The 27019-nt window shown below is 35.9% G+C and overlaps 1 protein-coding gene across 3 annotated transcripts in view; it reads right to left on the reverse strand.

Moving 5' to 3' along the window:
* LOC149815805 (SH3 domain-containing protein) overlaps positions 1 to 27019 on the reverse strand; it is a 175887-nt gene that overhangs the window by 87646 nt on the left and 61222 nt on the right. For all 3 annotated transcript variants that reach the window (XM_089989979.1, XM_089989980.1, XM_089989978.1), the window contains exons 9-13: positions 26478 to 26498; positions 8842 to 8937; positions 8632 to 8752; positions 8310 to 8510; positions 7974 to 8170 (exon numbers count right to left, since the gene is read on the reverse strand). In XM_089989979.1, the coding sequence (XP_089846105.1) occupies positions 7974 to 8170; positions 8310 to 8510; positions 8632 to 8752; positions 8842 to 8937; positions 26478 to 26498 (636 nt within the window). The remainder of the gene's footprint in view (positions 1 to 7973; positions 8171 to 8309; positions 8511 to 8631; positions 8753 to 8841; positions 8938 to 26477; positions 26499 to 27019) is intronic.

Genomic DNA, 27019 nt, shown 5'->3' on the forward strand with positions numbered 1-27019 from the left:
ACTCTTGTCAGACAATAGATCTGTTATCAGATCTATGCCACCCAAATTAAAGAAGGTAGAGCACGCACCTTTTCTTTTTGTCGCAGATCAAACTCTGGTTTACGCTCCCACAACCTTCAGCTCTGATACCATGTAGAGAAACCCAATACTGCACAGGAACTGAGAGAGAGAGAGAGAGAGAAAGAGAGAGAGAGAGAGAGGAAGAGAGAGCAGCTGAGAAAGAAAAAATTGTAACTTACTTTTAGGGCTAAACACCTCTTGTTTAAATAGAGGTTTAGCCTAATAAACAAATTACAAAGAGGTCCCTCATTATTTATAAAATTCTAAAGAGCCATCTTTTAAGAATAAATAATAACTTTAAAGATAAAACATTGAAACTAACTAATAGTCGACTAGTCTTAACACATTTCATGAAAGAACCAAACATATAGAAATGAATTGCCATTATATTCGTGAAAAAATTCTGAGGCAAATCATCACCCTATCTTATGTTACTTTCGAGTATCAACTAGTAGATTTCTTCACCAAGGCGCTTTCGTCACTGCAATTTTATTTTTTTCTTGACAAACTTTTGGTGATCACACCATAAGTTTGAGAGGGGGTGTTAAAATGTATTGTGTATATGACATTTGTATTTATTTGTATTATATATATATATAGTTCACTATGTATGTAAACTGAAATAGCCATCAAAGGTATTTCAGTCATTTCATGTTGTAATAGGAGTCAGTCTACTAGGGACTAGGGACTGACAAGTTTTTTATTTTCAGTTTTTTGTTTTTTTGTTTTTTTTATTCTGACAACTGACAACTACAACTAACAACTGATTGGGAGCTGGTCCAACTAGTTGTTGTACAAGCGCCAACGGCTAGAAATCTCAAGCCGTTGGAGCTAGCCCAACAGCTAGTTGGGCCAGCCCCTTTATGAATAGGAGTGCCTATATAAAGGCACTCCAGTGAAATTATACTCATCTTTTCTATATATATCTACATATATATAGACTGAGACACATATACATATATATATTAAATATATATGTCTACGTGTCTATATATATATATATATATATATATATATATATATATATATTATTTTTGTAATGCCCACTAGGGGCAAAATAGTCATTTCCCTGTAACACACATATTCACTTTTGGAACATGCTTTTTCCTTTTTCTTATTTTCTTTTTTACTTTTTTCTTTTTTTAAATTAGTTGAGAGGGGTCCACAGAATTGTTGGACCCCTCCAACGACTCTATGGGAGCCCCTCCTTGGGTCTCAAATTGTGTATAAATAAGGGGAATTGCCCCATGTATTATTAAGCTTCTTTGAAGCTCTTCTTGAGTAAAAATTCTTACATTTTTAGTTTCTCTCTTCTTTTGTGTTTATTGCCACTTTTGTGGCTTATTGTAGTTTTGCCCGTTAGTGGCTATTGTCACATTATTTTTTATCCTTTGTGTTTCGTGACATGGTATCGGAGCCTTGGTTGTGAAAGCATCATTGGCTCACATCTTGCTCACATTTGAAGTTACTTTTATCACACTTTTTGGTGCTCTTCATTGATCTTCTCCAAGATGGCCGACAAGGACTCAAAGATAGATCTCTCATTCAAATTGAATGCAACAAATTATAGGATGTGGGCGGCCCTCATGGAAAATAATCTCAAAGGTAAAAAACTTTGGGGTTATGTATGTGGAACCATTCTGGAACCATAATTGAAGCTTACAAAGAAAGAAGTTAATGAAGAGAAGGCCTTAAATGAAGAAGAGAAGGCCAAAGCTATTCAAGAGTTTCAATAAAAAATGGAAGATTGGGAAAGCGAGCATGCCAAGATATTGGCATGGTTCATGAACAATGTGGAGCTAAAAATATGCGTCAATCTTGCAAAATTCAAGAAAGCAAATGAAGTTTGGTTTTTTATGAAAAGTAGGTACACCCAACATGACCTTGCTAGACATTTCTTTTTGCAAGAAAAAGTAAGAGAAACTAAGCAAGGAGACATGAGTATTAAAGACTACTATAGTGTCATATCCTCATTATGGGATGAACTTGCCCTTCTCGAACATCAATGGGAAGGAAGTGTTATTGTCATGAGGCAAGAGCAAATGGAAAGGGAAAGGTTTTTCCAATCTATTCATGGGCTTCGTCCCGAGTTTGAACAACTAAGAGGGTCCCTTCTTCATAGTGCTTCTACCCCTCTTAGTGAAATTTTAGTCGATTTGTGCCAAAAAGAGACTCGCTTGGCCGTAAAGAAAGAAATTGATGAAGTACATGCAGTTTCAAGACCGAAAAATAATGTATGGCCATATAAACCACCTCATTTTTTGAAAAATAATAATGGAGGTGAAAGAAAAATTATATGTCACCATTGTAATGAATCGGTCCATATTCGATCGGAATGTCCTAAGCTCAAGATAAAGGTGGCTTTTGTTGGAGAGTCTCCAAACAATTCAAGTGAAGATGCAAAGAAAGATGGAGATATAAAAGACTCCATTGCGCAACTTACCGAAACTCTCCAACAATTCATGAGGATCAATTCTTCTATACCTTCCACCTCCGGTGTCGCAATCTCATCAATCCCAGGTATGTCATCTTGGATTCTTGATTCCAGTGCCTCTTTCCATATGACTTTGAATGCATCTCTTTTATCAAAACCAAGTCTCAATAACTTTAAATCTTTTGTTTTCATTGCCGATGGGACATCTTTAGATGTTGAAGGAATTGGAAACCTTGAAAAAGTTTATGATCAAAACAAACTGTTTTATGTTCCAAAAATAAAAATTATTTCAAAACTCAATATAAATCTTTTTTCGGTCTCTCAAAACACCGATTTTGGATGTAGTGTCTCTTTTTCACCTACCTATTGCTATGTGCAGGATCTCCGGTCCGAGAAGCGGATTGGGCAAGACCATAGAAGAGGAGCTCTATACTATATGGATTTTTTGTCTTTGTCATCCAAATCTTTTTGTAATCATGTTCAATCCAAAGATACTGAGACTTGACACAAAAGGCTTGGTCATCCTAGTATTTTCAAGTTGTATTTTTTCCTTTTTTGGAAAAATTTTGTAACTAAAATACATTTACTTGCAAAGATCGTATACTTGGAAAAATACATTCGCTTTCGTACGCTCATAGTAACTTTGTTTCAAAAAGACCATTTGAACTTGTGCATTCCGATGTATGGGGACTGGCACCTGTTATGTCCAAAGGAGGTTACTCATATTATGTTATCCTTATTGATGATTTTACTAGATACACATGGGTGTATTTCATTAAAAACAAATCCGATGTCTTTTCTAACTTTAAGGAATTTCATGTTCTTATTCAAAACCAATTACAAAATAACATACCCATCTTTAGATCCGATTCCGAAGGAGAATACATGTCAAAAGAATTTCAAATCTACCTTAAACTAAATGGCATTATACATCAAAGATCTTATCCAAAAACCCTTCAACAAAATAGTTTAGCCGAGAGGAAACATTGGCATCTTATTAAAACAACAAGAACTCTTCTTGTTTCTAAAAATGTTCCTAAAAATTTTTGGGCCGAAGCTATTCTTACCGCAACTTATCTTATAAAATAGGGTTGGGAGGGGGGGAAGTTTTTTTGCCCTAATCCCCCTCCCAGCCCCATTTCATCGGGCTTTTTTTTAAGTCCAGAATTGGACTGTTAAGACCCTGAGTGTGTTGACCGCACCGGGTGTCGTACCCACACCCGCATCGCGTCGACGCGAGTACGGCACCCTTCTTGCCGAATCCCTGTGACTTAGCATACAACTCATTCTTATACATTTATGTCACAAATACTTAGACATAGCACAAAAACTCAAATTACAAATGTACATGACCAATTACTTATAGAAACAAACCCAACACAGAGGTCACCCCCTTTTTACTGCCAAAAAATTAAAAAAAAAAAACTTGCTAACTGCAACATATCTATCTAGATAAGTATTGGTGGGGTCAATCTATATCAAAAGAGCCCGAAATAGAAGCAGCAACATGAACCCATATCTTCCATTCTGGACACATCTCAAAACATTTGTTTTAGGAAAAAACAGAAATTTTTTTGAAAGTTCATCTCTGCAATACCTGTCCAAATCAGATGAAATTCATTTCTAAAACTTTTGTAGTATTCTAGCGAATGCAACACCAACCACACACGGATCTGGCCGAGCATTCAAGTGTGGATGACATCAGAAACTGAAATGACCCCCATCAAAGAAGTTGTTTCAAATCTAATCATTAGTCCTTAATACCTTCAATTTCAATTCTCAATCTCAAAAGACAAGTTTTCCCCTTCATCTCCAACAGCTCTAATACCATATCAAAGCAAACAATGTGGGAGAAGGTAGAAAAGATTATGTTGGCTGAGTATATTGAATATACTAGAAAACAAATGAATGATTACATAGGTCTACACTATATTGGGCTTACTAGGCATCAAACAATGAAAATGACTCAAATGTCCTCGATTATAAATAATAGCAACATATATAAGAAATAACAAAATGACAACTATGCCCTAGTGGCTATTTTCACAGTGAGTATTGGGCATGCATTATTTGAAACTTAGATCAGATAGAACAAATAAATCAACTACAAAGCATGGACAAGAATCAAAAGATTAAATAATAGGAGCTGAAAGATAATAAAACTATATTAGGAAATACTTTATGACCTACTTATTTTGAAAAAAATCTCAACCTTGCATAAGTAGATTTTTTAATGAATAATACAATCACCTACTTCCAAGAAACAGTTGGCTTCTTCGCCAATAACAAATAAAAATAACATCACAGAAGAAAATACATCACATGCAAAAAAAGGATGGTTTTAGATGGTGAATACTGGGCATACTTTTATTTGAAACTTAAGATATGATAAACAAATCGACTATAAAGCATACACAAAAATAAGGTAATGAATCTAATGATCTAAAATCAGAACTGGAATTAACCAAGCCAAACAAAGGTGTTGACCTCAGCCTTGACATTGATCCAACAAGAATAGAGATCATGTCTTAATCAAATCTAAATCAAATCTCTTTTGTATAGGCATTTAATCACAAAAGAAAAAGAGGAGGAGAATCGAAGATGGAAGAACAAACTTGAGCAGTCAAAAAGAAAAGGAAAAGAAGCATGGAAACATTGAGAATATTAGAAGAAATCTCTACTATATAGAAGGCACAACAAACAGTTTTGAATCCAAACCTAAAACTTTTGAGATGGTAGTTAGTCATTTGTCCCAACCTAATTCCATGCCTAATGTCACATGAAGGCAAAAACTAACCCTTTCCACATGTACCACCCTCTCTCCAATCTCCCTCTTTCCCATGTTTAAAGCCTGCCTATCTAGAATGAAGACCTTTAAAGACTAATATATTGGGAATTAAATAGATAATTACCATTGACAAAGAGATCAATAGTATGTATGAGAGAGAGAGAATATTAGGCATCAGCAGTAGTCGAACGCTCTGATTCTACAAAAAGATTCTGAGATAATATGAAAAATACCCTTGAAACAAACAAATACATATTTACATATGGGAGAGCATTTGGTATCCATGTAGGTAAAGAACCCCTTAGTTGGAACTTATAGTGGGAGGTTGTTTCAAACAAATCTAACCCCATGGATGTGTTCAGCATGGTCAAAATCTATGCCGTCAAAAGAACCGACTGGGCACCGACTAGTCCATCTAGTTGGCCTAGGCGTAAGTAAACGCCTAGGATTTGCAATTCCTAGGTGGGTATCTTAAAAGGTACCAATTTTTTTGACTAGGCATCGACTAGGGCACCTAGTCAGCAACTAAGCTGCCCTTGCCTAGGCGCAAGGCAAGTTTAGTCAGTTTTATTGACATAATTAAAAAAAATTGTACGAAGGGAGAGGGTTAATTTTAAATGATTATGTTTTTTATATGTGTGTTAATTTGTTTCTAGTGAATTCTTCTGTTAAAGGCTGAAATTGAGATATATATATGTGTGATTTTTTGTTTGTATATATGTGTGAGATTTTGTAAAGTCTTCTATAAAAGCCTGAAAGCATGTCTAGTATTACTGATTATGTAATATGTTATTTATATACATTTGCATTACTGTGCTTCTATGATTTTTTCTGTGAAGGCAGAAAGTATATTTTTTTGTATAAATATATATATATATATATATATATATATATATATATATATATATATATATATATATATATGTGTGTGTGTGTGTAGATATACACATATTATAATGATGCTATGAGTAAAATATGTGTGTTACAATCATAGTCACAGATATCACCGATATTTTGAAAATATTGTGATAGTAACACTGTAAATTGGAAAACAATATTAAAGGTAAAATATTGTGATATTTTTAAAATATCGGAAATTTATATATATCGCAATTTTATCCCTGTAACAGCTCAGCAATGGCTATTTGTTTAAAACAGTTAGTGTAAGGGTATTTTCAAATTTAAAAAAAAAAAGGATATGCATGTCTTTACTAATTTTTAATAGGTTAGTTTGGGTATATAGTTAAAGGTAAAATATTGTGATATTTTCAAAGTATCGGAAATTTATATATATCGCAATATTATCCCTGTAACAGCTCAGCAATGGTTATTTTTTTAAAACAGTTAGTGTAAGGGTATTTTCAAATTTAAAAAAAAGGATATGCATGTCTTTACTAATTTTTAATAGGTTGGTTTGGGTATATAGTATGTATACCTTGTTTACTTTTGTTAGGATTATGTGTTCACTTTTTAAAAAGTTAAGAAACGTAACTTTTAAAAAAAAAAAAGAAGAAGAAAGAACAGGGAAACAAAGAAAGAAGAAAAAGAGTCTGTCTCTAGGCTTACAGGGAAAGAAAGAAGAGGAAGAGGAAGAGAAGGAAGGAAGAAAGAGGAAGGGAAGGAAGAAAAGAAGTAAGAAAAAAAAGAGGAAGGAAAGGAGGATAAAAAAGGAAGGAAGGGGGCTGTCATGCGAGGGAGCTGCCCAGCGACAGGGGGTTGTCGTTGGCTGCCCTGCAACAGGAGAAGAAAGAGGGAAGGAAGGAAGAAACCCGAGATTTATTAGAAAACCGATAATATCCCGATGTTATACCTCGCTGAGATATAGCCGATACTGATATTTGTGACTATGGTTACAATCAATTTTTTTGTGAAAGGCTCAAAGCATATTTAGTTGATTATACAAAATATGTTATGAATAATTGAATGTATATATATAAATTCTGGCTATATATATTTTGTGAAAGCATGTGTAATTGTGTATTTGTCTCATAAAAACATCCTATTACCAAAATAATTAAATATATTTTATGTATATTTTGAATATTTTTATTTTATAATTGGAGTACCGACTAGTCCTCAACTAGTCTTTTTAGGGGACTACTGACTAGGCACTGCCTGTGCTTTTGACTACATAGGTCAAAATAGTAGGAATTCAACTCTTGGATCGTATTTCCTTGATGTAAATATAGCTTTTATGAGGGTTGAAAATTTAGTACATTGTAGGCAGTTGATTGTTCAACCCCTGAAAAAACTTGCACACATGTTGAAATAACATGATCCAAGCACTATTCTACTAACCCAAACATGTAGATCACATATGGAGGGTCAGATGTACAAAAAAATTAAAAATATTACAGTTTATTACTAGGGAGTTCCTTAACCATGAGGGTAGCAAACACAAACCCTTTATATATATGTTGTTGCACAGATAAATGAGAAATACATGAAATTGATCATAATATTACAGCCACCAACACATTTAGACCAACATCAACAACAATTTCTTGGAGGTAATAGAACATGGTTACTAAGATGCATAAAGGCAGAACATGTGACAATTGCAAAAGAAAGACTTCAACAGAAAACTGAAAAAATCAGGTTAAGGAATTGACAGTAGCAGATCATTCATTAATTTAGACAACCATAAAGACAATTGAATTAGGAGAATTATTGCTGATATTTGTGAAGTACCTTCATGTGAACTTTCACTGTGATCTTGCTCAGTTGATTCATTGCCATTTTCGGCAGCTACTTGAAGATGGTGTCCTTCTTCAATTTCAGAGTAACCCAATGAGAATGCTGCAGCCCTACTTTTTCCCATCTCTAGAACAACCCTCGCTGCAGCATGAAGCACAGGCCTCGAAAAGCTTCGAAATGCACCCTCCAATCTAATAAACAGATAGATCTAGCAACTTAATGAACAAAGATTTCTGACAACATACATCAATAACGAACACCACAAAGAGAAACATAGACCCTGGTCAGCAGAGCAATATCAAAGGAGACAAAGAACTCTGATTTCACTACCTTCGCTTAACAAGTTTAATAAGTGGTTGTGGATGCCTGGCTTTTGAAGCAGGACGGTCATTTGGGGCTTTGGGTGGGAGACCATCCTTGGGTTGAGCATTGGCTTCTTTTTCACCTTTACCAGATGCTAGAGATGGGGCCTCTGGCAATTTGAGAATTTCTCTAGTCAACCGAATCCATCCAGCAGCGCGCTCTTCAGTCCTGGAATAGGTTTGCATAAAAAAAAGGAATATCCTCACAGTAAGTGTTTGACAATGGCTAGATTGGCTAAAACGCATAACTTTATCACCAAGTACATTTCTAGGTAAACCTCAGGATATACCTCTCTGTGTTATCAAATTTACCCAAGACACAGTGTATTGCCTCAAAACAAACCCTTTCGCTAGGATCCAGAAGCAGTTGATATAGCATGGCAGTAAATTGAGATTTAAGATCTGGTCTTTCTGAGCATATAAAGCATGTTATCAGAAATTAATGAGAAACTTAGAAAAAGTAGAATTGATGTCAATGAAAATATTGAATATAAATTCACCATCTAATGCCTGTGCTCTAGACAATATATGGCACAATCTAGCAAGACGGACTCTAGCAAGTACATCATGCAAATGAAGCACCTCCTGCAAAGCACCTGAATCACATAATTCATATCAATGTTTTGAAATGCAAAACAGCAAGGAAGCATGCAGGATGATTTTAGAAGGGCAATGAAGTGAATCATTATAGTGCTAACAAAGAATATTAACCAAAATAGACAACGGATCTCATAGAACAAAATTGTTGGACTCTCTTCAACTACTAAAGCAAAATTGTGATTCCATTCCCCTCTTTCCTTCCCGTTGGAACCATTCAATTCATTAAATACCAATCCAATATCGGAAAAATTCCATTCAAATATTTAAATCAGTCACATTTATAGCCAGTCTTTTGAAAATGTAGCTATTTTTGTATCATGATATAATGAAAAAACCATTCAAAAGGGAAAATATTGCAATATTTTGCCATTTAGTTGGACATAGTAATGTGTTTCTACCAATATATGTTAAAGTTGTACATATAAGTATATATATATATATACATATAAATATGTATATATATTTTATAATGTTGTCATAGGTAATACCCATTAGGGGTAATTTGTCTTTTCACCATCATGTAATAGGCTGCGCCCATTAGGGGCACAACAGTGTTTTTGTATTTTTTATTTTGTTTTTTTTTCTGTTTTTGTATTTTTTTGTGGCCGTTATGGTAAAATTCCCAAAGTCATTGGGATCTCCACAACAGCTCTATTTCTAGCCGTTGGGGAGATCCCAACGGCTCTATGAGCCTACTTAGTGTATATAGGGGTGTTTCCCCCTCTCATAACTTAATGCTCTCTCAAACATTTTTTCTCTAAGTCTATATATAGGGGTGTTTCCCCCTCTCATAACTTAATGCTCTCTCAAGCATTTTTTTCTCTAAATAAAGTCTATTTTTACTTGTGTTTTTGCCCCTTAGTGGGCTGTGTGTAGGGGTGTCAACGGGTCGGGTTGGTTCTGACCCAGATGGAACCAGAACTGGCCTCACTTTTTGGGTATGGTATCGGGTCTGGATCCGGGTCTAATCAGACCTACCATAAGAGAAACCATACCTGGAACCGATAAGAACTACATGAACCAGACCCAAGCCATACTCAGTAAAATAATATTTTTTATCATTTTTACATTGAAAATTTGCAGGTCTTAATCGGAACTCGGGTCGAGCCCAGGTCTGGTATAAAATTTCACAAATTATACCCGAATCCATGTAATAATCGGACCTTCGGGTCCGAACCCGGGTCTTAATCAGGTCTTCTTATTTATCACCATACCTGGACCTTATAGGGTTTGGTATGGGTCAGGTCCGGGTAAACGCGACCCGTTGACACCCCTAGTTGTGTGCATGTGTTTATGTATTGACCCATAAGTGGTCCTTGTTCTTGATCTCTTGTAAGCCCATAAGAGGCATTCTATTGTATCTTTTTTCCCTTTTCATTACAATATATGCTATCAAACTTCATTAAGGACACAACTGCAACCATTTCCTTCATTAAAATTAACATTTTCTATTTATTTCTTCCTTGTTCATGTGGCTACACCAAAACTTAAAGAATGGCATTAATTATCTTATCAAATGCAATGTTTACTCTATTGGAGATAATATCTTAATATTACCTGTTTTTCTTGGATATGGATGTTAAGAGCATTTTCTGTCCTTTTATGCTGATTATTATTTTGTTTTTTCTCCTTTTAGACACAGGTGTGTCTGTCCCTTTCAACATGATATAGTAAGACACCAACATAAACATCGAATGCACCACAACATTTCATGGGCACGGTCAAACCTTATGGAAAGTCTACTACATATCCATAACTTTATTTCACATGCTTTTCAATGCACACTCATGTATGCTAATTTAGAGATGTGCATGGAACAACAATATTCCTATGCATGTGTTCAATATTCCTATGCATGTATTCACATAATCATACCCAATACATGCTTTCATTCATGACTCATCTCAATTAAAGCATGTGAACACTCATGCAATTATGTACATGCAAAAACACATCAATTTAATGTATGCACATGCACAAGAAAGTAACCTTGCATTACTACTTTGATTCAACATAATATATCAAGTTTAAGCATGTAAACATTTCATTCTTTTGCATGTGAAAAGCCAAGTCTAATACAAATAACACATTTTGGAAATTTACATGCAGAACCGAATTCAAATCAAGCTTCACGATATCAACATAAACTAACAGATATGAGTATGTGGCCAATCTGTATTTTAGTTAATAAAATTTGTACATATAATGGCAAAGGATAGCATCCACTTTTAAGTTCTTTAACAAAAATTTTGTAGACAAACTCCGCCTGTGTAGTTATACACTGCCGGTCCCAAGCCCGGATAAAGGAGGAGGGTTGCGGTAGGCCTGTGACAGCCAGCATAAAAACTTTGTCATATCCTATGAAAATGAACCAATATGAGAATTTCGTTGGGGCGTTCCCTACTGAGCGACGCGTTGTACTCTCTAAGCCCAGAGGCAGTGATAAATGTGCAAGGGTTGCTAGGTCGTCGCCCAGAAGCGACGCGTCACACCGGCGCCCGGGTGTGGTGTCAAATAGGCAAGGGTTCCCTCACTTTGTTGGACGGGTGGGGGTAAAGAAGTTAGTCCAAGACCATAAAATTAGGTTAGCCACTTGGAACATAGGGTCTTTAACTGGTAAGTTGGTAGAGTTAGTAGATGTTATGTGTAGGAGAAAGATTGATATTTTATGTCTTCAAGAGACCAAATGGGTAGGTGAGAAAGCTAAAGTGATAGAACCTTGGGGATATAAGATTTGGTATACAGGAATAAATAGGAATAGGAATGGAGTAGGGATTGTTATGAGTCGTCAGTTTATAGATAATGTAGTTGAGGTCCGTAGGAAGGGTGATAGAATTTTACTTATTAAATTAGTATTAGGTACGGATATTATTAATATTATTAGTGTTTATGCACCTCAAGTAGGTTTAGATGATTCCATTAAGCATCAATTTTGGGAAGATTTAGATGGAGTAGTACAAGAGACATCTTATGGAGAAAAGCTTTTCATCGGCGGTGACCTTAATGGACATGTAGGCATTAGTAGGGATGGATTTGAGAATATCCATGGAGGCTATGGTATAGGAGAAAGAAATGAAAGTGGAGAAAGGAATTTAGATTTTTGTTTGTCCTATGATATGATCTTAGCAAACACTTGGTTTAGGAAGAGGGAGTCTCACCTAGTAACATTTAAAAGTGGGGTTAATACGAGTCAGATAGATTTTTTCCTACTTAGAAAGAGAGATAGGGGTTGTTGCATCGATTGTAAGGTTATACCAGGAGAAAGTGTAGCTACACAACATAGAGTCTTAATTTTAGATCTTAGAATTAGACAATGCCGCAAAAGAGATAGACATAGGATAGATCCTAAAATTAAGTGGTGGGCACTGAAAGGAGCTAAACAAGGAATGTTTGTAGAGCAGGTAGTTAAGGAAGTTGATTGGTGTCTCGAGGAGGATTTAGAATCAATGTGGAATAAGATAGCGGGTGGTATGAGAAAAGTAGCTAAGGAGGTATTGGGTGAGTCTAAAGGCGGTGCACCACTAGGTAAGGATACATCATGGTGGAACGAGGATGTCAAATTAGCTATTAAGGTTAAAAGAGAGTGTTATAGAAATCTAAGTAAGAGTCGTGATAATGAGAATTTGGAGAAGTATATGATAGCAAAGAAGGAAGCTAAAAAAGTTGTTCGAAACGCGAGGGCTAAGGTATATAAGGAGGTATATGACAAGTTGGATACCAAAGAAGGCGAGAAGGATATTTATAGGCTTGCAAAGATGAGAGATAGAAAATCGAAGGATTTGGGTATGGTTAGATGTATCAAAGATGAAACGCAAAGGGTTTTAGTCAAAGATGAGGAGATTAAGGAGAGATGGAAAGATTATTTTGATAAGCTATTTAATGATAGTCATGCTCAAGATCTTGGAGACTTCTCCATTCCTTTTCATGAGATAAATCGTGACTTCATGCGCAAGATTCAAAAGAAAGAAATTGCAGAGGCTTTGAAGAAAATGAAATCAAGAAGGGCTGTTGGCCCAGATGGTATACCTATCGAGGCTTGGAAATGCTTGGGAGAGAAAGGTTTAGAATGGTTGACAAATCTTTTTAACTTGATTTGGCGAACAAATAAGATGCCTAATGAGTGGAGGAAGAGTACTTTGGTGCCTTTATATAAGAATAAGGGTGATATACAAGATTGCACAAACTATCGTGGTATAAAACTCATGAGTCATACTATGAAACTTTGGGAGAGGGTGATTGAGTATAGGTTGAGGAAGGTTGTCATGATATCGGAGAATCAATTTGGTTTTATGCCTGGAAGATCAACTATGGAAGCTATACATCTTCTTAGACAACTTATTGAAAGATATAGAGAGAGGAACAAAGATTTGCATATGGTTTTTATTGATTTAGAGAAGGCATACGATAGAGTACCTAGGGACGTTCTCTGGTGGACAATGATGAAGAAAGGTGTTTCTCTCAAGTACATTAGTATAATTAAAGATATGTATGAAGGAGTAGTAACCAATGTCCGCACTTGTGGAGGGGTGACAACCAATTTCCCGATAACGGTTGGGTTACATCAAGGATCTGCTTTAAGCCCTTTCCTATTTGCAATAGTGATGGATGAGCTTACGAGATCAATTCAAGAAAATGTACCGTGGTGTATGTTGTTTGCTGATGATATTGTTTTGATTGATGAGTCCAGAGTTGGGGTTAATGCTAAGTTAGAATTATGGAGACAGACATTGGAAGCAAGAGGTTTTAAGTTGAGTAAGAGTAATACAAAATATATGGAATGTCGGTTTAGTAAGCAACGAAGTAGTGATGGGAGTGTAGTGAAGCTTGGTGAGCAAGAAATATCGGTGGATGACTGTTTCAAATATTTGGTATATATCATTCAAAAGTATGGAGAAATTGATGGAGATGTAAATCATAGGATAAAGGTTGGGTGGATGAAATGAAAAAGTACAACTGGAGTGTTGTGCGATCGTAGAATGTCATTGCGGTTGAAGGAAAAGTTTTATAGGATGACTATTAGGCCCGCTTTACTATATGGTACGGAATGTTGGGCTGCCAAGAGACATCATATTCAAAAAATGAGTGTAGCTGAGATGCGTATGCTTAGATGGATGTGTGGAAATACAATAAAAGATAACATTTGGAACGAAGAGATACGTAAGAAGGTAGGCGTTGCACCCATTGTAAATAAGATGAGAGATAATCGTTTACGGTGGTTTGGACATATTCGACGAAGGCCTAATGATGCTCCAGTTAGAAGGATGGAGAAATGGGAAAATATATTAGTTAAAAGAGGTCGGGTAGGCCTAGGAAGACTTAGATGGAGATGATAGGAAAGGATATGAATGCTTTGAACCTCACCGAGGACATGGCATTGGATAGAAATGATTGGAGGAGAAATATTCATGTGGAAGACCCAGAATGATTTTCTTTGTTGGTTCATATCGCCGACCCCAATTGTTTTGGGATGAAGGCGTAGTTGTTGTTGTTGTTGTAACAAAAATTTTGTAGACAGATGACTCAGCCAACCCAGTCGGCTGGATCTGGTATGTTGTTAAACCCACCAAGCCAACTCAGTCGGCTGGGTCAAGCCCTCTGCCCAGCCGACCCAGTCGGCTGGGGCTGACCTGGCCAACATAGCCTAGCCAACAGGGGGGTCGGCTGGGGCCTCAATGGCTGAACATGCAGAAACCTATGTCACATGGGTGCGGGTGCGGGTGTGACACGGGTGCGGCGCAATTTCAAAAATTTTGAACACAGGGACTCGGCTATATATATATATATATAAGACTCTGTCAAAGTTGTGCCCATTAGGGGACAGGTGATGAGTAGTGAAGCCTGATTCAGGGTTTTTTTCCTTACAGGAGGGAGGGGTTCCCCCCGGTGTGGGTCCCGCTGCGCGGTCAGCGGGCGAGGGTCCAAGGGGGGCACCCCTGGAGGGGGGTTATAGGGGGGCAGCGCCCCCCCCCCCCCCCCCCAAGAAATTTTTTTTTTAATTCTGTAGCCCAGAAATTTTTTATAAAAAAAATCCAAAAAATGGACCAAAATGACCCTGGGTGCGTTGACCGCACCCAAGGTCGGGTTGACCGAGTCCGAGCCGCACCCGTGTCGGTGTGTGTTGACGCGGGTGCGTCGACCTTGGAGCCGAGTCCGTGTGACATAGGCAGAAACAGAAAAAAAACAAATTTCTATTCAAAAAGAGAATGTTTTCTTTTCTTTAACTGCTATAACCACATCACATGCCCAGCCGACTGGCAGTCGGCTAGGACTCTAAAAATAAAACCCCTTTTTTTTTCTAAAGAATCTTTTTCTTCTTAACGATTAAGCTCTGTTTTTTTTTTAACTTGCCCAGTCGCGCCCACTCTGCTGGGCCCAGCAGGGCATGGCCAGGTCTGGCCAAGCCCGGCCAGCTGAGATCGGCTGGTCTGCCGACCAGACCACAAAACCTCTATGTGTTTCTTTTTTTTTTTAAACCTCCTGCCAGCCAGCCTATTTGGCTAGGCCTGGCAGGTATGTCAGGCACTGGCAGGCCAGCTGAATCTGATTCAGCTGGGGTGCCAGTCAACCTAGCAGAAACCAAAAAAAAAAAAAATAGTATAACGATACAGAAAAAAAAATAACATGACTACATCCAGATATGCTTGCATATGATTCAGTTATATAGGCACATACAGATTTGTATCTCAAACGTGCAGGTTATTTGCAAACAGATTATTTACAAGTATACATGCATATTCTTTTTTTCACAATAAATTTGTGCCTGATGCCAATACGAACAACTCGCCATGGAACATACGTCACGCATACCGTTTTAGCAAAACAAAATTTCTGTTTTCGAAACTTTACACGCACCAAATCCAGGCCAGATTTGCCCCTGTTTCAAATATGGCAAATCTACCCCAATTTAGCGATTCATGGCACAAAATGAAGTACATATTCCAATATATATATTGATATATGTATTCTCTCCGAAATAAAACCCGGAAAAGAGAAACGTTAAATCCCAATCTATACATACTAGAGTAAATATGTAATATCGCGTATTTTCACACATAGTTAAATTTGAGATTTTCGAAAATTTGGCTAACTCTATAAGAAAAATCGTTTGAGCCTCGATTTTAGACCGATGTTTTTGAGTCTTTGCTGAGCCCAGGTCTCATCGACAAGGTCGAGGCGAGCCAATCGAAGCGTAAGAAAGAGTTTTATTTTTTACGTTTAAATTCAAGCAAAATTCGAGCGAAATTCAGGTTATTTTCGTGTGAATTTCGGAAGCAAAATTCGAGTTATATATCGTTGTATGTGTCTCGAAATTCTGAGCGCAATGATATTTTATTTTCCTTGATTCGAGTTTCGGTTGGCCCGAAAATCGCATTTTTCAAAAATTGAGAAGTTTGTCGGTTTAGATCTGGACTTGGATCGGACCGGATATGATGGATTTGATCCAAACTTATATGGATTTGGACTCTATCCAAGACCCATATTAATCTGGATTTGATCCAGCTCAGGATCCATTTGGATTTTTGAGATGAATTTGGATCTTGGATCCAAATCCATGCCCAATGATTTTTTTAACTTTAAATTCAGTAAAAACCTTTAAATTGGGATTGATTAATGTAAGAAGCCTCCTAGGTTAATTTGGTAATTTTTGAAAGCTTCTGAAAAATTATTTAATATTTAACATTAAATAAATATTTAATTAATTAATTAATTTAATATAATTCCGAAAATTTATTTTGAGGGTTGTTTAGGACTCTTAATAGAACCCTTAAACACACCTAGAAACATCTAAGAAGGTTGGAGAAGCATGGAGTTTCAAATAAAATAAAACCTTGAAAAAGTCAAACTTAAGAGTTCCAAAATTTTCGAAAAACTAAGACAGAAGAGAGTTCTAGCTGGGGCTGCACTCTCTTCTCCAGCCTATCTAGAGCTCTATAAATAGATAAAAAAAAGGGGAAGAAAGAGGAAGAGAGAGAAAGAGAGAAAAGGAGAGGAAAAAAGAAGAAGAGGGTTATCTTCTTCGATCGTCCGGCATTTTCCACCATTAATCTTGTTTCTTTTCAATCTACGGTAAAGGTATGGGTTTTTCTCTTGTTTCGAATGAGAAAAAGAGCATTGATTTGTATTTCATGCAATGTTTTGGTTAAAATACATGGGAAAAGAGTAAATCTAGGTATTTACTCGAATAAGAGTTTGAGTTCTATCTTTTTCGAAGTTTATTTATGGGAAAATTTATATTTACGTACTTGTATTTGTGGATCCCCAAACAGGGACAGATTTGCCATGTTTGCAACATGCGCAAATCTGGCCTGGATTTAGAGCATTTAAAACCTTGACATCTGGATGCAATAATGAGTATATGCATAGATTTTTGTAAATAAATTTGGCGGTACATGCATACATATCTGGAAATTTGCATACGCATCATTGTTGCTTTGTGAATCTATGTAAATCTGAACATGCTTATCTTTTTTGGTGTGATTATGTATGTGAATACATATTCAAATTATAAGTCTGTCCATGTATGCAAAACTGTTTGTAAATATGCATATTAATGCATACGTGAGGCATGAAAACTTGATTATACATGCAGTCTGAAAATGAGTTTGCATAAGTGTGCATAGTCGGAAGCTAAAAGTGTGTTTTCGCACGTCAGAGATGCGGTTTATATGTATATGCAAGTGCTGACCTGGCCGGCAGCCCATCCTAGTGGGGCTCGGTTGGCACAGAAATCCAGCCCGGCCAGGCCCAGCCAGTTGGCTGGGCAAGAGGTAAGTCTGGCAGCACTTGATAGGTGCTGACAGACCTATACCACGCCCAACCAATGGGCTGGGCAGGTAGGTCAAAAAAAAAAAATACATATAATAAAATTTTCTCTTTATTTTTTTTTCGGTTGCGGTCTGGTCAGCAAACCAGCCGAGCTCGGCTCGGCTGGCCTGACCTGGCAGCGCCTTGACAGGCTTGCTTGGTCCAGCTGATCCAGTTCAGCTGGTCTGGCATGGCCTGCCAAGCCTGCCGAACCGCAGGGGCCCAGCCAAGTGGCTCGGCTGGGCAGGTATTAACACACAAAAAAAGTGTATTAAGACACCGGTTTAGGTTACTTTTTGTGATCATGTGAAATCTTGAATGCAAAATTTGAATAAGCATGTTATTGATGATGGGTCTGCTAATACCTGATTTGGGGTTTTGGCATTTCGTGTGCATTGTTGAGCATAAAGCCCTAAGTGAATGATTTTGGCCACATGAGTCTTCTGTGTATGCATACTTAGGTTTATTTCTTGCACATATAAGTTTTCACTCATATCAATGCTTTGGTAGTATGCTGATACACTTTCAAAAGAAAAAGTTTTATAGATGTATATTGTTAAATTTATTTTTTTTCTGGCAGTTGGAGGGTCTGGCCAGGCTGGCCTGACCTTGCACTGCTCAGTCTGCCAGGCCTGCAGGGCCAGCCGAGTGGGCTTGGCTGGGCGGACACTGAACAAAAAAAAAATGTAACCGTTGAGCCCCAGCCGACCTACAGTCAGCTGGGCCATAGGGCTGTCAGCCCCCAGCCGACTGGGTCGGCTGGGCTGAGGGACTGACCTAGCCGACTGGGTCGGCTGGGTGGGTTTAGCTGTGTGCCAGACCCAGCCGGCTGGGTCGACTGGGTCACATGTGTTCAAAAAAAAAAACAAGTTACAATGGTTGGCATGTTCAGCTGGGTACTTGTGAATTTGATTGATGCTCATATGACATGCTTTATTGAAACTGAATATGGCATGTTAAATTTGTCTGTTAATTTCCAGATTGGTTATATGCATTAGACTTGGTTGTATGCATGTAAAGGAATAAAAAGTTTTGCATGCCTATACACTTTTATATCATGCTTAATCAAAGTGTTATACACAATCACTCTTACGTGTACGTGCACTCTTGAAACCGACGTGTTTTGCATATAAGAAATCGCATGAATGTTCTCATGCTCAAACTAGATATTTTATGCTGAGTTAAAGTGTGAATACAGGGTTGTTTTCTTATGCATGAGCATACGTGAAATTGACATGTAAATGACGGTATGAGTGTCCACATCCTTTAATTGAAAGGATTCATGAAAGCAAGCATTTGACATGGATACATGTATTGAATAAAATCATGCATTGGACATGAATATGGGTATTCAATGAAAGCATGCATTTAACCTGGATATATGTGAACTCATGCATATGCATATGAATATTATTGTTTCATGCACATGCATAGATATGAGATTGACATGTTATTACATGAAATGATTTCATGAGTGTTCACATGTTTAGTTAAGTTAATTTGTGAATAAAAGCATGCTTTGGCTCTCATGTATACTGGAATTGGTTCATGAATGACAGTACGCATTGGGCATGATCATGTGAACCCATGCATTCGAAAAATGAATATGTGCATTTGAATATTATTGTTTCATGCACATCTCTGGAAATTGCATGTATGAGTGTGCATTGATAAGCATGTGAAAAGGAATGCATAGTAGCATGTAATTGATGATTTTTGCATATGAATGCATTGATGATCAAAATGGATCATCCTGGGTTGTATGAGCCTTGAGCATGTGTTGCTCTTGTTCTAGTGGTTATATGCATTGCAAAAATCAAATGTGATATTATTGTCTTATTGCATTGTTCTATATTGCCACGGGTTGTGGTCCCGTGAAGAGCTTCACATGTTAATTTGCAAGCTTATGTTATTGATTTTGCATGTTAAATTTGTAAAATTTAAAAGAAAATGAATTAATAACAAGATAAAAGAAATTAAAGAACAGTGTAATCTATGTTTCCTTAACGTCCCTTCTATAGTGTGGGAATCTTGGACATTGCGATTTTGAGGAAACCGTGAGGATACTAAAACTCCGTGTGCGTTGTTGTTACCCCTGAACCCGATATTGAGGTTCTTCTCCTGACCACGATTTTAAAGAGAATCTGTCACTGTGCCTGAGGTGGTGCATAAACACAGTTGTTGTTTTGGTATACAAAAAAAAGTGACACTTGTGGATGAGTGGTCTCTGGTGTCTCCAATATTAGATGGGTGGTCTAATGTTCTGAAGGTTGTTTCGGTCGAGGGCTAAGTTTGGAACCCAGTAATAAAATACAAATTGTGTGTTAAGCTACCCTAAGAACCTAACTTGACCTCGGAGATTTTACCCGTTTGGACTATCCGCAGGCAACGGTAATTAAAAAAAGGAACTTAAATTGTGTGCATTTAATAGGGACATGCATATGAAAAGAAAACTCTGATAAAATATAATAATTTATTCATGCATTGCATTGAAATCATGCATATTCCTGCTATACATTAGATCATGCATATTTACTTGTTCCCTTAATTGTGATATAATGATGAATGCATGATGTTTGTTCTCTAATGCATGCTAAATGGTTGTATTGCTTAATTTGTGATCTATGTTGTTTATTAATTGTTCTTTCATGCTTAATAATTGTTCCCTATTGCATGAATGATCAATTGAATTATGAATTTGTCATAATTGTGTCTCTCTAAAATATTGCATTTATCTTATTTGTGTTCTTTTTATTTGTTTGTTTCATTAAAGGGATTCGTACGCAGGATTCTGACACCCCTACTTTTGTGTTTTTCGCAGCCTCAGATACCTAGTGAAGCAACTTGCTTTTAAGATGAGCTACGAGAGGATTACACGTTTGCTGGACATATTCTTGAGACGCGTGGCTCTTTCTTTTGCTTTCTTTACTTTTATTTACTTATGTCTCAAACTCTTTACATTTGAATAAATAAAGTTTGGTTTGGTATGAAAGATGAGTATAAGATCTCTTGTAGTGGTGGTTGTGTTTAACTATAAAGACCTCGGGTCTTTAGGATTGTTTTCGCACTTTTAAAAAAAAAATCGCACTTTTTAAGGGGTATGAGTTGGAGTCGTTACAAAATATCCATATTCACTCTTTTCCCATGAATTTCCACTAAAATCTTGCATGAAAATCCAATCTATGCTCTTTTTCTCATTCGAAACAAGAGAAAGACTCGTACTTTAACTGTAGATTGAAATAAAACTAGAAATCGATGGTGGAAACGTCGGATGATTGGAGAATAAAGATCTCCTTCTCCTCTTCTTCCTCCTTCTTCCCTCTTTTTCTCTCTTTCTCTCTCTCTCTTTCTCTCTTTCTTTCTCCCTTTTTCCTTCTCTTTCTCTCTCTCTTTTTGAGGCTATTTATAGAGGAAAAGGGGGGTGACACCCCCTCTTGTCCATCCAGCCCTTCTAGAGAGGGCTGAAGCTAATCTCTAATTGGAACTCTCTCACTTTCCAAAATTTTGAAACTCTTTTATTTTGTTGACTTTTTCAAAGTTTTATTTTAATAGAATGTCCAAAACCTTCTTAGTTGCTTCCATAAATGTTTAAGGGATCTTTTAAGAGTCCTAAACCAAAGCCAACTTAAAATTTTGGAATTAAATAAAATTAACTATTTAATTATTAAATAATAATTAATTAATTAATACTTAGAAGCTTCCAAAAGTTATTTTATTGAACTAGGATACTTCTTAAGTGATTCTATATGGGTTTAAGGACTCTACTTAGAGTCCTAAACTAAGAATTAAATCAAATTTCAAAATTAAAATTAATTCATTATTGTTAATTAAGTAATAAGTATCTAGAAATTTTCAAAGGTTATTTTAATAACATAGAAGACTTCTTAACACTAAATAACTCCAATTTAAAGCTATCTAATGAATTTAAAGGTGAAAATTCGTTGGGCGTGGATTTGAATCTGGATCTGGGTCCAAGATTCAAATCCATCTCCAAAAAATCCAAATGTGTCTTGGGCCGGATCAAATCCTGATTAATATGGGCCTTGGATAGAGTCCAGATCCATATTAATTTGGTTCAAATCTATTGGATCCAGTCCGATCCAAATCCAGACTTAAACCGACAAACTGCTCCTTTTTCGAAAAAACGCGATTTTTGAGTCAACCATAGCCCAACCTCAAAAAAGTAAAATACAGTTACGCTCAAAATTTTGAGACGCATCCAACGATATATAACTCGAATTTCGCTTCCAAAATTTGCCCAAAAATAACCCAAATTTCGCTTGAATTTAAAGGTTAACTTGCTCTGTATTTCAATAGCACGTGCACCATTCTAATAGAAGGTGATTAAATCCTAAGTTGATGATTTACATCAATGGTCATAGTCAGGATGTAAACAAAACTTAGGATTTTCATCTTTTATGGAATAACATTGGATCCACAGTGGATCCTCTTCAAAAATCATCATATTTTTTAAATATTTTCTTCTTTTACCAGGGTTTAAATTAAAATTAACTCAAAATATATATCAATGGCTATAGTCAGGATATATTGAGAGTTAATTTTATCTTATACTCTATGAAAGCACCAAAATATGTTTTATTCTTCACCTGAATTCAAATATGATTATTATATAATACATTCAATGGCCATAGTAAGGAGTGTATTATATCCTCAATCTTATTTACATTCATTTAAAGAATGAAATATGATTTTCAAATCCAATTTCAAATTCTTTAAATTCATTCATCATTTAGGATAGAATTGCATCATATTCTTTTTTCAAAAATCCAAGTGGTTTTTCTTCATTTCTCAAATCAATCTTGATTTATAGATTCAAATTCAAATTCAAATTCAAATTCTCAAGACTCAAAATTCGATTTCAAAGTCCAATTTGACTTTGAAATTTCAAAATTCATTTTGTATTCAAAACTTCAATTTCCAATTCAAATCAAATTTCAAAGTTCAAATCAACTTTGAAATTCCAAAATTCACTTTTTCAATATTCAAATTCAAGTTCAAATCAATTTCAAAGTTCAATTTAACTTAGAAATTTCTGATTCATCTTCTGATTTCAAAAAAATTCAAAATTATTCTTTATCTTCAAAATGTTTCTCAAAAATCCCAAATCAAGGTTCTGAGATTAATTCTGAATCTCAAAATTTGACTCTTCCTAAATTTTAATTTCAATTTGGGTTTTCAAAACCTAGACCCATCTTCAAAAGTCCTATTTGAACTTTCAAAATCCAAATCCAAAGTTAGAACCCAATCCAGATCTTGGATCCAATTCCATTTAGGATCCAAAATTCAACTTCATCTTGGATCTCAGATTTCAGATCCAGTTCCCATTTGGGATTCTAGATCTAGAATTCAACTTCATATTGGATCTCAGACTTCAGATCCAAATTCCATTCCAGATTTCAAAACCAATTCCATTTTCAGATCTCATCCGGACTTCTTAAATCCAATTCTATTTTCAAATCCCATTTGGATTTCTTAAATCCAAATTCCATTCTGACTTTAAATCCGGAATTCAATTATATTTTCATCTCAATTTCGAAATCTAGATTCAAACTCAAATCAAAAAGTCATTTTTTTTTTAAATTTCATTTTGACTTCGAATTCTATCTCTTCTCCTTTTCTCTTCATTTTTTAATTCAAGATCTCTGATTATTCCAAGTCTTAGAGATTCAAATCTCTTCTTCCAGATCCATTTCCAAGTTCTAAGTTAGATTCAAAATCTAAGTTTTTTTTCAAAATCAATTTCAAACCCTTTTGAATCATTTCTCCAAGTATCTTCAAATTTATTTCAAAAATCACTTGGATAAATCCAAAAGTTTCTAAATTATTCTTCTCAAAAGCATACATATCTGCATTTGCATTGCACAAGCATAATTCTTTGTGCATCCTTAGAGTTAAAATAAATTCTTAGATCATATTAAGGCAAAGCAAAAGGGCATAAATTTGATCCTTGATTTGATTATCTTTGGTAAAGGCACGAGCAACGGTCGAACCTCGTACCGATGAACGAGCCCCGTCTCCCAATTTTTCCACAAACATTTCAAAATGGAGCCGAGTAATTTTCTAAAATATTTTCAAAATTAAGGTCAAGTGAGACCTTGCAAAAGAGTTCCTCTCCTTTCCTTTCCTTTCCTTTCCTTTCCTTTCTTTTCTCATTCTCTCTTCTTTTCTGTCTTTTATTTCTCACTTCAAAAAGGAGAAATAGAGGTTGGAAGGGAAAAGAGAAGGAAAAGAGAGAAGAAATACAAAGAGAATTTCTGTCTTTTATTTCTCAATTTTCCTCACGTTTTAAGTGGCTCGTTAAGGCCTTGACAAGGAGACCTGGACCAATTCCAGACTCAAAAGCATCGGCCTAAAATCGAGAATCTACCCATTTTTCTTCTATACTTAGCCAAAATTTGAAAAATCACAAAATGACTAAGTGTGAAAATACACAATATTACATTAAGTGAGGTAGTAGTGATCATATGCAAAATTGAGGGCCTAACTTGCTCAAATTCGAGTCTCAACCTAAATAGGAATGTAAAAAGTTATTACTTCTCAAATTGCTTTTGCCGCATTTAAATGGCTAGACCATCCAATTTAGGCTCGAGCAAGGCCAACTCATGTAAAAACGGAGAGAGTTCCAATATAATCTCTCACACTCTTATCGGCTTGTTTTGTAGTTTGAACATTCTCTTGAAGGAAGTATTTGTGAAAATGTCTATGAAGAGACAATACGCATACAAGCATAAATACTTTATAAAAGATGTGCACGAAGGCACTCTCACAACACTTGAACAAAATACGCAAAAAGCGTAAAAGTAGCAAACATGCACAAAGGCATGTATTTCATAGAAAAAGAGCAAATGCTTGAGACTCTCAAGCTTGAAGAATAACAAGGGGGAACACCCCTATTTATACAAAAGGAAAGAGGTGCAAAGAGGGGCTCCCAAAGGAGTCGTTGGGGAGCCCCCAACGATCATATTTGTGACCGTTGGGGGGGGCCAACGACTCTATTGGGGGACCCCAATGCACCTTTATGAGATAAAAGAAAAAAAATAAAAAATAAAAAAAAGGAAACACAAAAGTAAAGAAGGAAATTACAACATATTCCAAATGGAATATGCGCAAGATAGAAAATTACAAGAATACCCTTTTCGGGTAAGAAAATAAAAAAATGTATATAAATATATATATTTATATAGAGAGAGATACATATACATATAAAATATCATATGTATATGTATCTCTATGTATATAAGTATATATATTTATACTTACAACAAAGGTTTTGGAGATACATTTTAACAGTATTGTCATGCCAAGTCCTTTTGCACGAACATATTCTTGTGAAAGATCCATGCATCACAAGCTTTCTTGAATTTCACAATGTTTGCAGCTATCTTAAGTTTCATGATATTTAGGAACCAAGATAGGATTTAAGCGTTCTCAGCTTCTCAATCCTGCACTTTAATATGATATTTTCTAAGTGTTTTTTCTCTTTTTTCATCATCAAGGGATTTGATTTGATCTCTATCTCTTTTAGTGAGGATGAGTTGTGGTTCACATGTGGTCACTCACATACCTCCAAAGCTTTTTGCCCTTAAGATGGTTCTCCATAGGGGCGGCCCACATTAGATAATTTGAGTCATTTAGCTTAAATGTGATCATTGTCATGGGTTCTTTTTTACCCAATTTTGGAAGAAAGAACAAAAGCTTAAGAAAGATGCCTTCTTTGCCGCAACCATGAACTTTTGAGAAGTGTCACACGATCTCAAGAGCCTATGGCTTTGATACCATGTAATAAAATAAGAGGAAATACAATAATGAAGCCACTAAGGGAATACAAGGAGAAAGAACAATGAACACAATCACAAGTCCATCAAGGACAATACAAAAGCCAATCAATGGCAAATACAAAAGCACAAAATGTGCTTACAATAGCCACTAAAGGAAATCACAAGAGAACACAACATAAAAAATATAAGTTCTTATTCACTAGTGAATGCTTAAGAGAAGCATAATACGAGAGGGGACTTAAACCCCTTTATATGGGCAATATGAGACTCAATATAGTCATTGGGATGCTCCCAACAGCTATAAATATAGCCCTTGGGGAGGTGCCAATGACATATTGGTCTTTGACCAATATGCCCTCATACAATAATAAAAAGTCAATGAATAAAATAAAAAGAAAAAATATATATAAACAAAGACAAATCTGCCCCTAATGGGCAGTACCTATTATATACATGTAAAAAGACAAAAATGCCCCTACATGGGCAAACCTAATACAATAAAAAATGGTCAAATATATATACATATATACACTCATATGTATATATATTATATATACACTCATATATGTATATATAGGTAAATATACGTATGTATAGTTATTTTTTCAATTGTTTGCATAATCTAAATTTCATGTTTTCTATGTTAAACTTACATTTTTCATTGTTTTGCTGATATTTTCCTAACAAAAACGTTAGAAAATTAAAAAAGAAATGCAATATTCCACACGAAATATGCAAGCAGTAAATTGCTGCTTTTAACTTGTCACAACACTGACTTTGAAAAGAATGACCAGATGCTACATCTTAAGAAGCACTTTTACAACATTCAATAACATGTCCCGCTAAATCACCAAGCATAAATTTCAAAGAGCAACATACTGCATGCATTTATGAAAAAGGCCCATGACACAAGCAAGAATAGCAAAGCATACCTCCTGGGCCAAGAAGTTTTCCTGCATGAGAAACATAGAAAAAAAAATCAGTAAAATACCCAAAAATGTCTAAGACCTATGGGTCAGTACAGGACCTTTGATTATAGTGAGTCTTCTGTTCCTATACCACAAAAAATATAGCTTCGCATTTCAATGCTGCCAAAAGGCCTAAAGGCCTATTGAATGCTAACAGTCAAGCAAAAACTTGATTTTTCAACAGCATCCGAAATTACACCTGGCTACAAACTCGAAGATAAGAACTCCCTGGACTATAGGTTTTCCTGCTTGAGTAGGAATATGAAATCTATGAAATTCATTATTTTAGATCGCCTCCAAAGGCAAGCTGTATATATTCATGGATAACTGATTCCATAACAGAATTAGGGATGGCAGTGGACCCGGACGGGGGTGGGGGACAAGGTCTCCACCCAGGCGCCATCTCAAAATCTGAATTTGCATTCTTGCACAGGTTTGGATTTTAACCTTCATCCCCGCCTTCATTCTCGTTTCATGTCTTTCATCTCCGGTCCAAACGAGGTGAG

The sequence above is a fragment of the Nuphar pumila genome, chromosome 15, assembly GCF_984573655.1.
Source record: "Nuphar pumila chromosome 15, dmNupPumi1.hap1.1, whole genome shotgun sequence".
Lineage (NCBI taxonomy): Eukaryota > Viridiplantae > Streptophyta > Magnoliopsida > Nymphaeales > Nymphaeaceae > Nuphar > Nuphar pumila.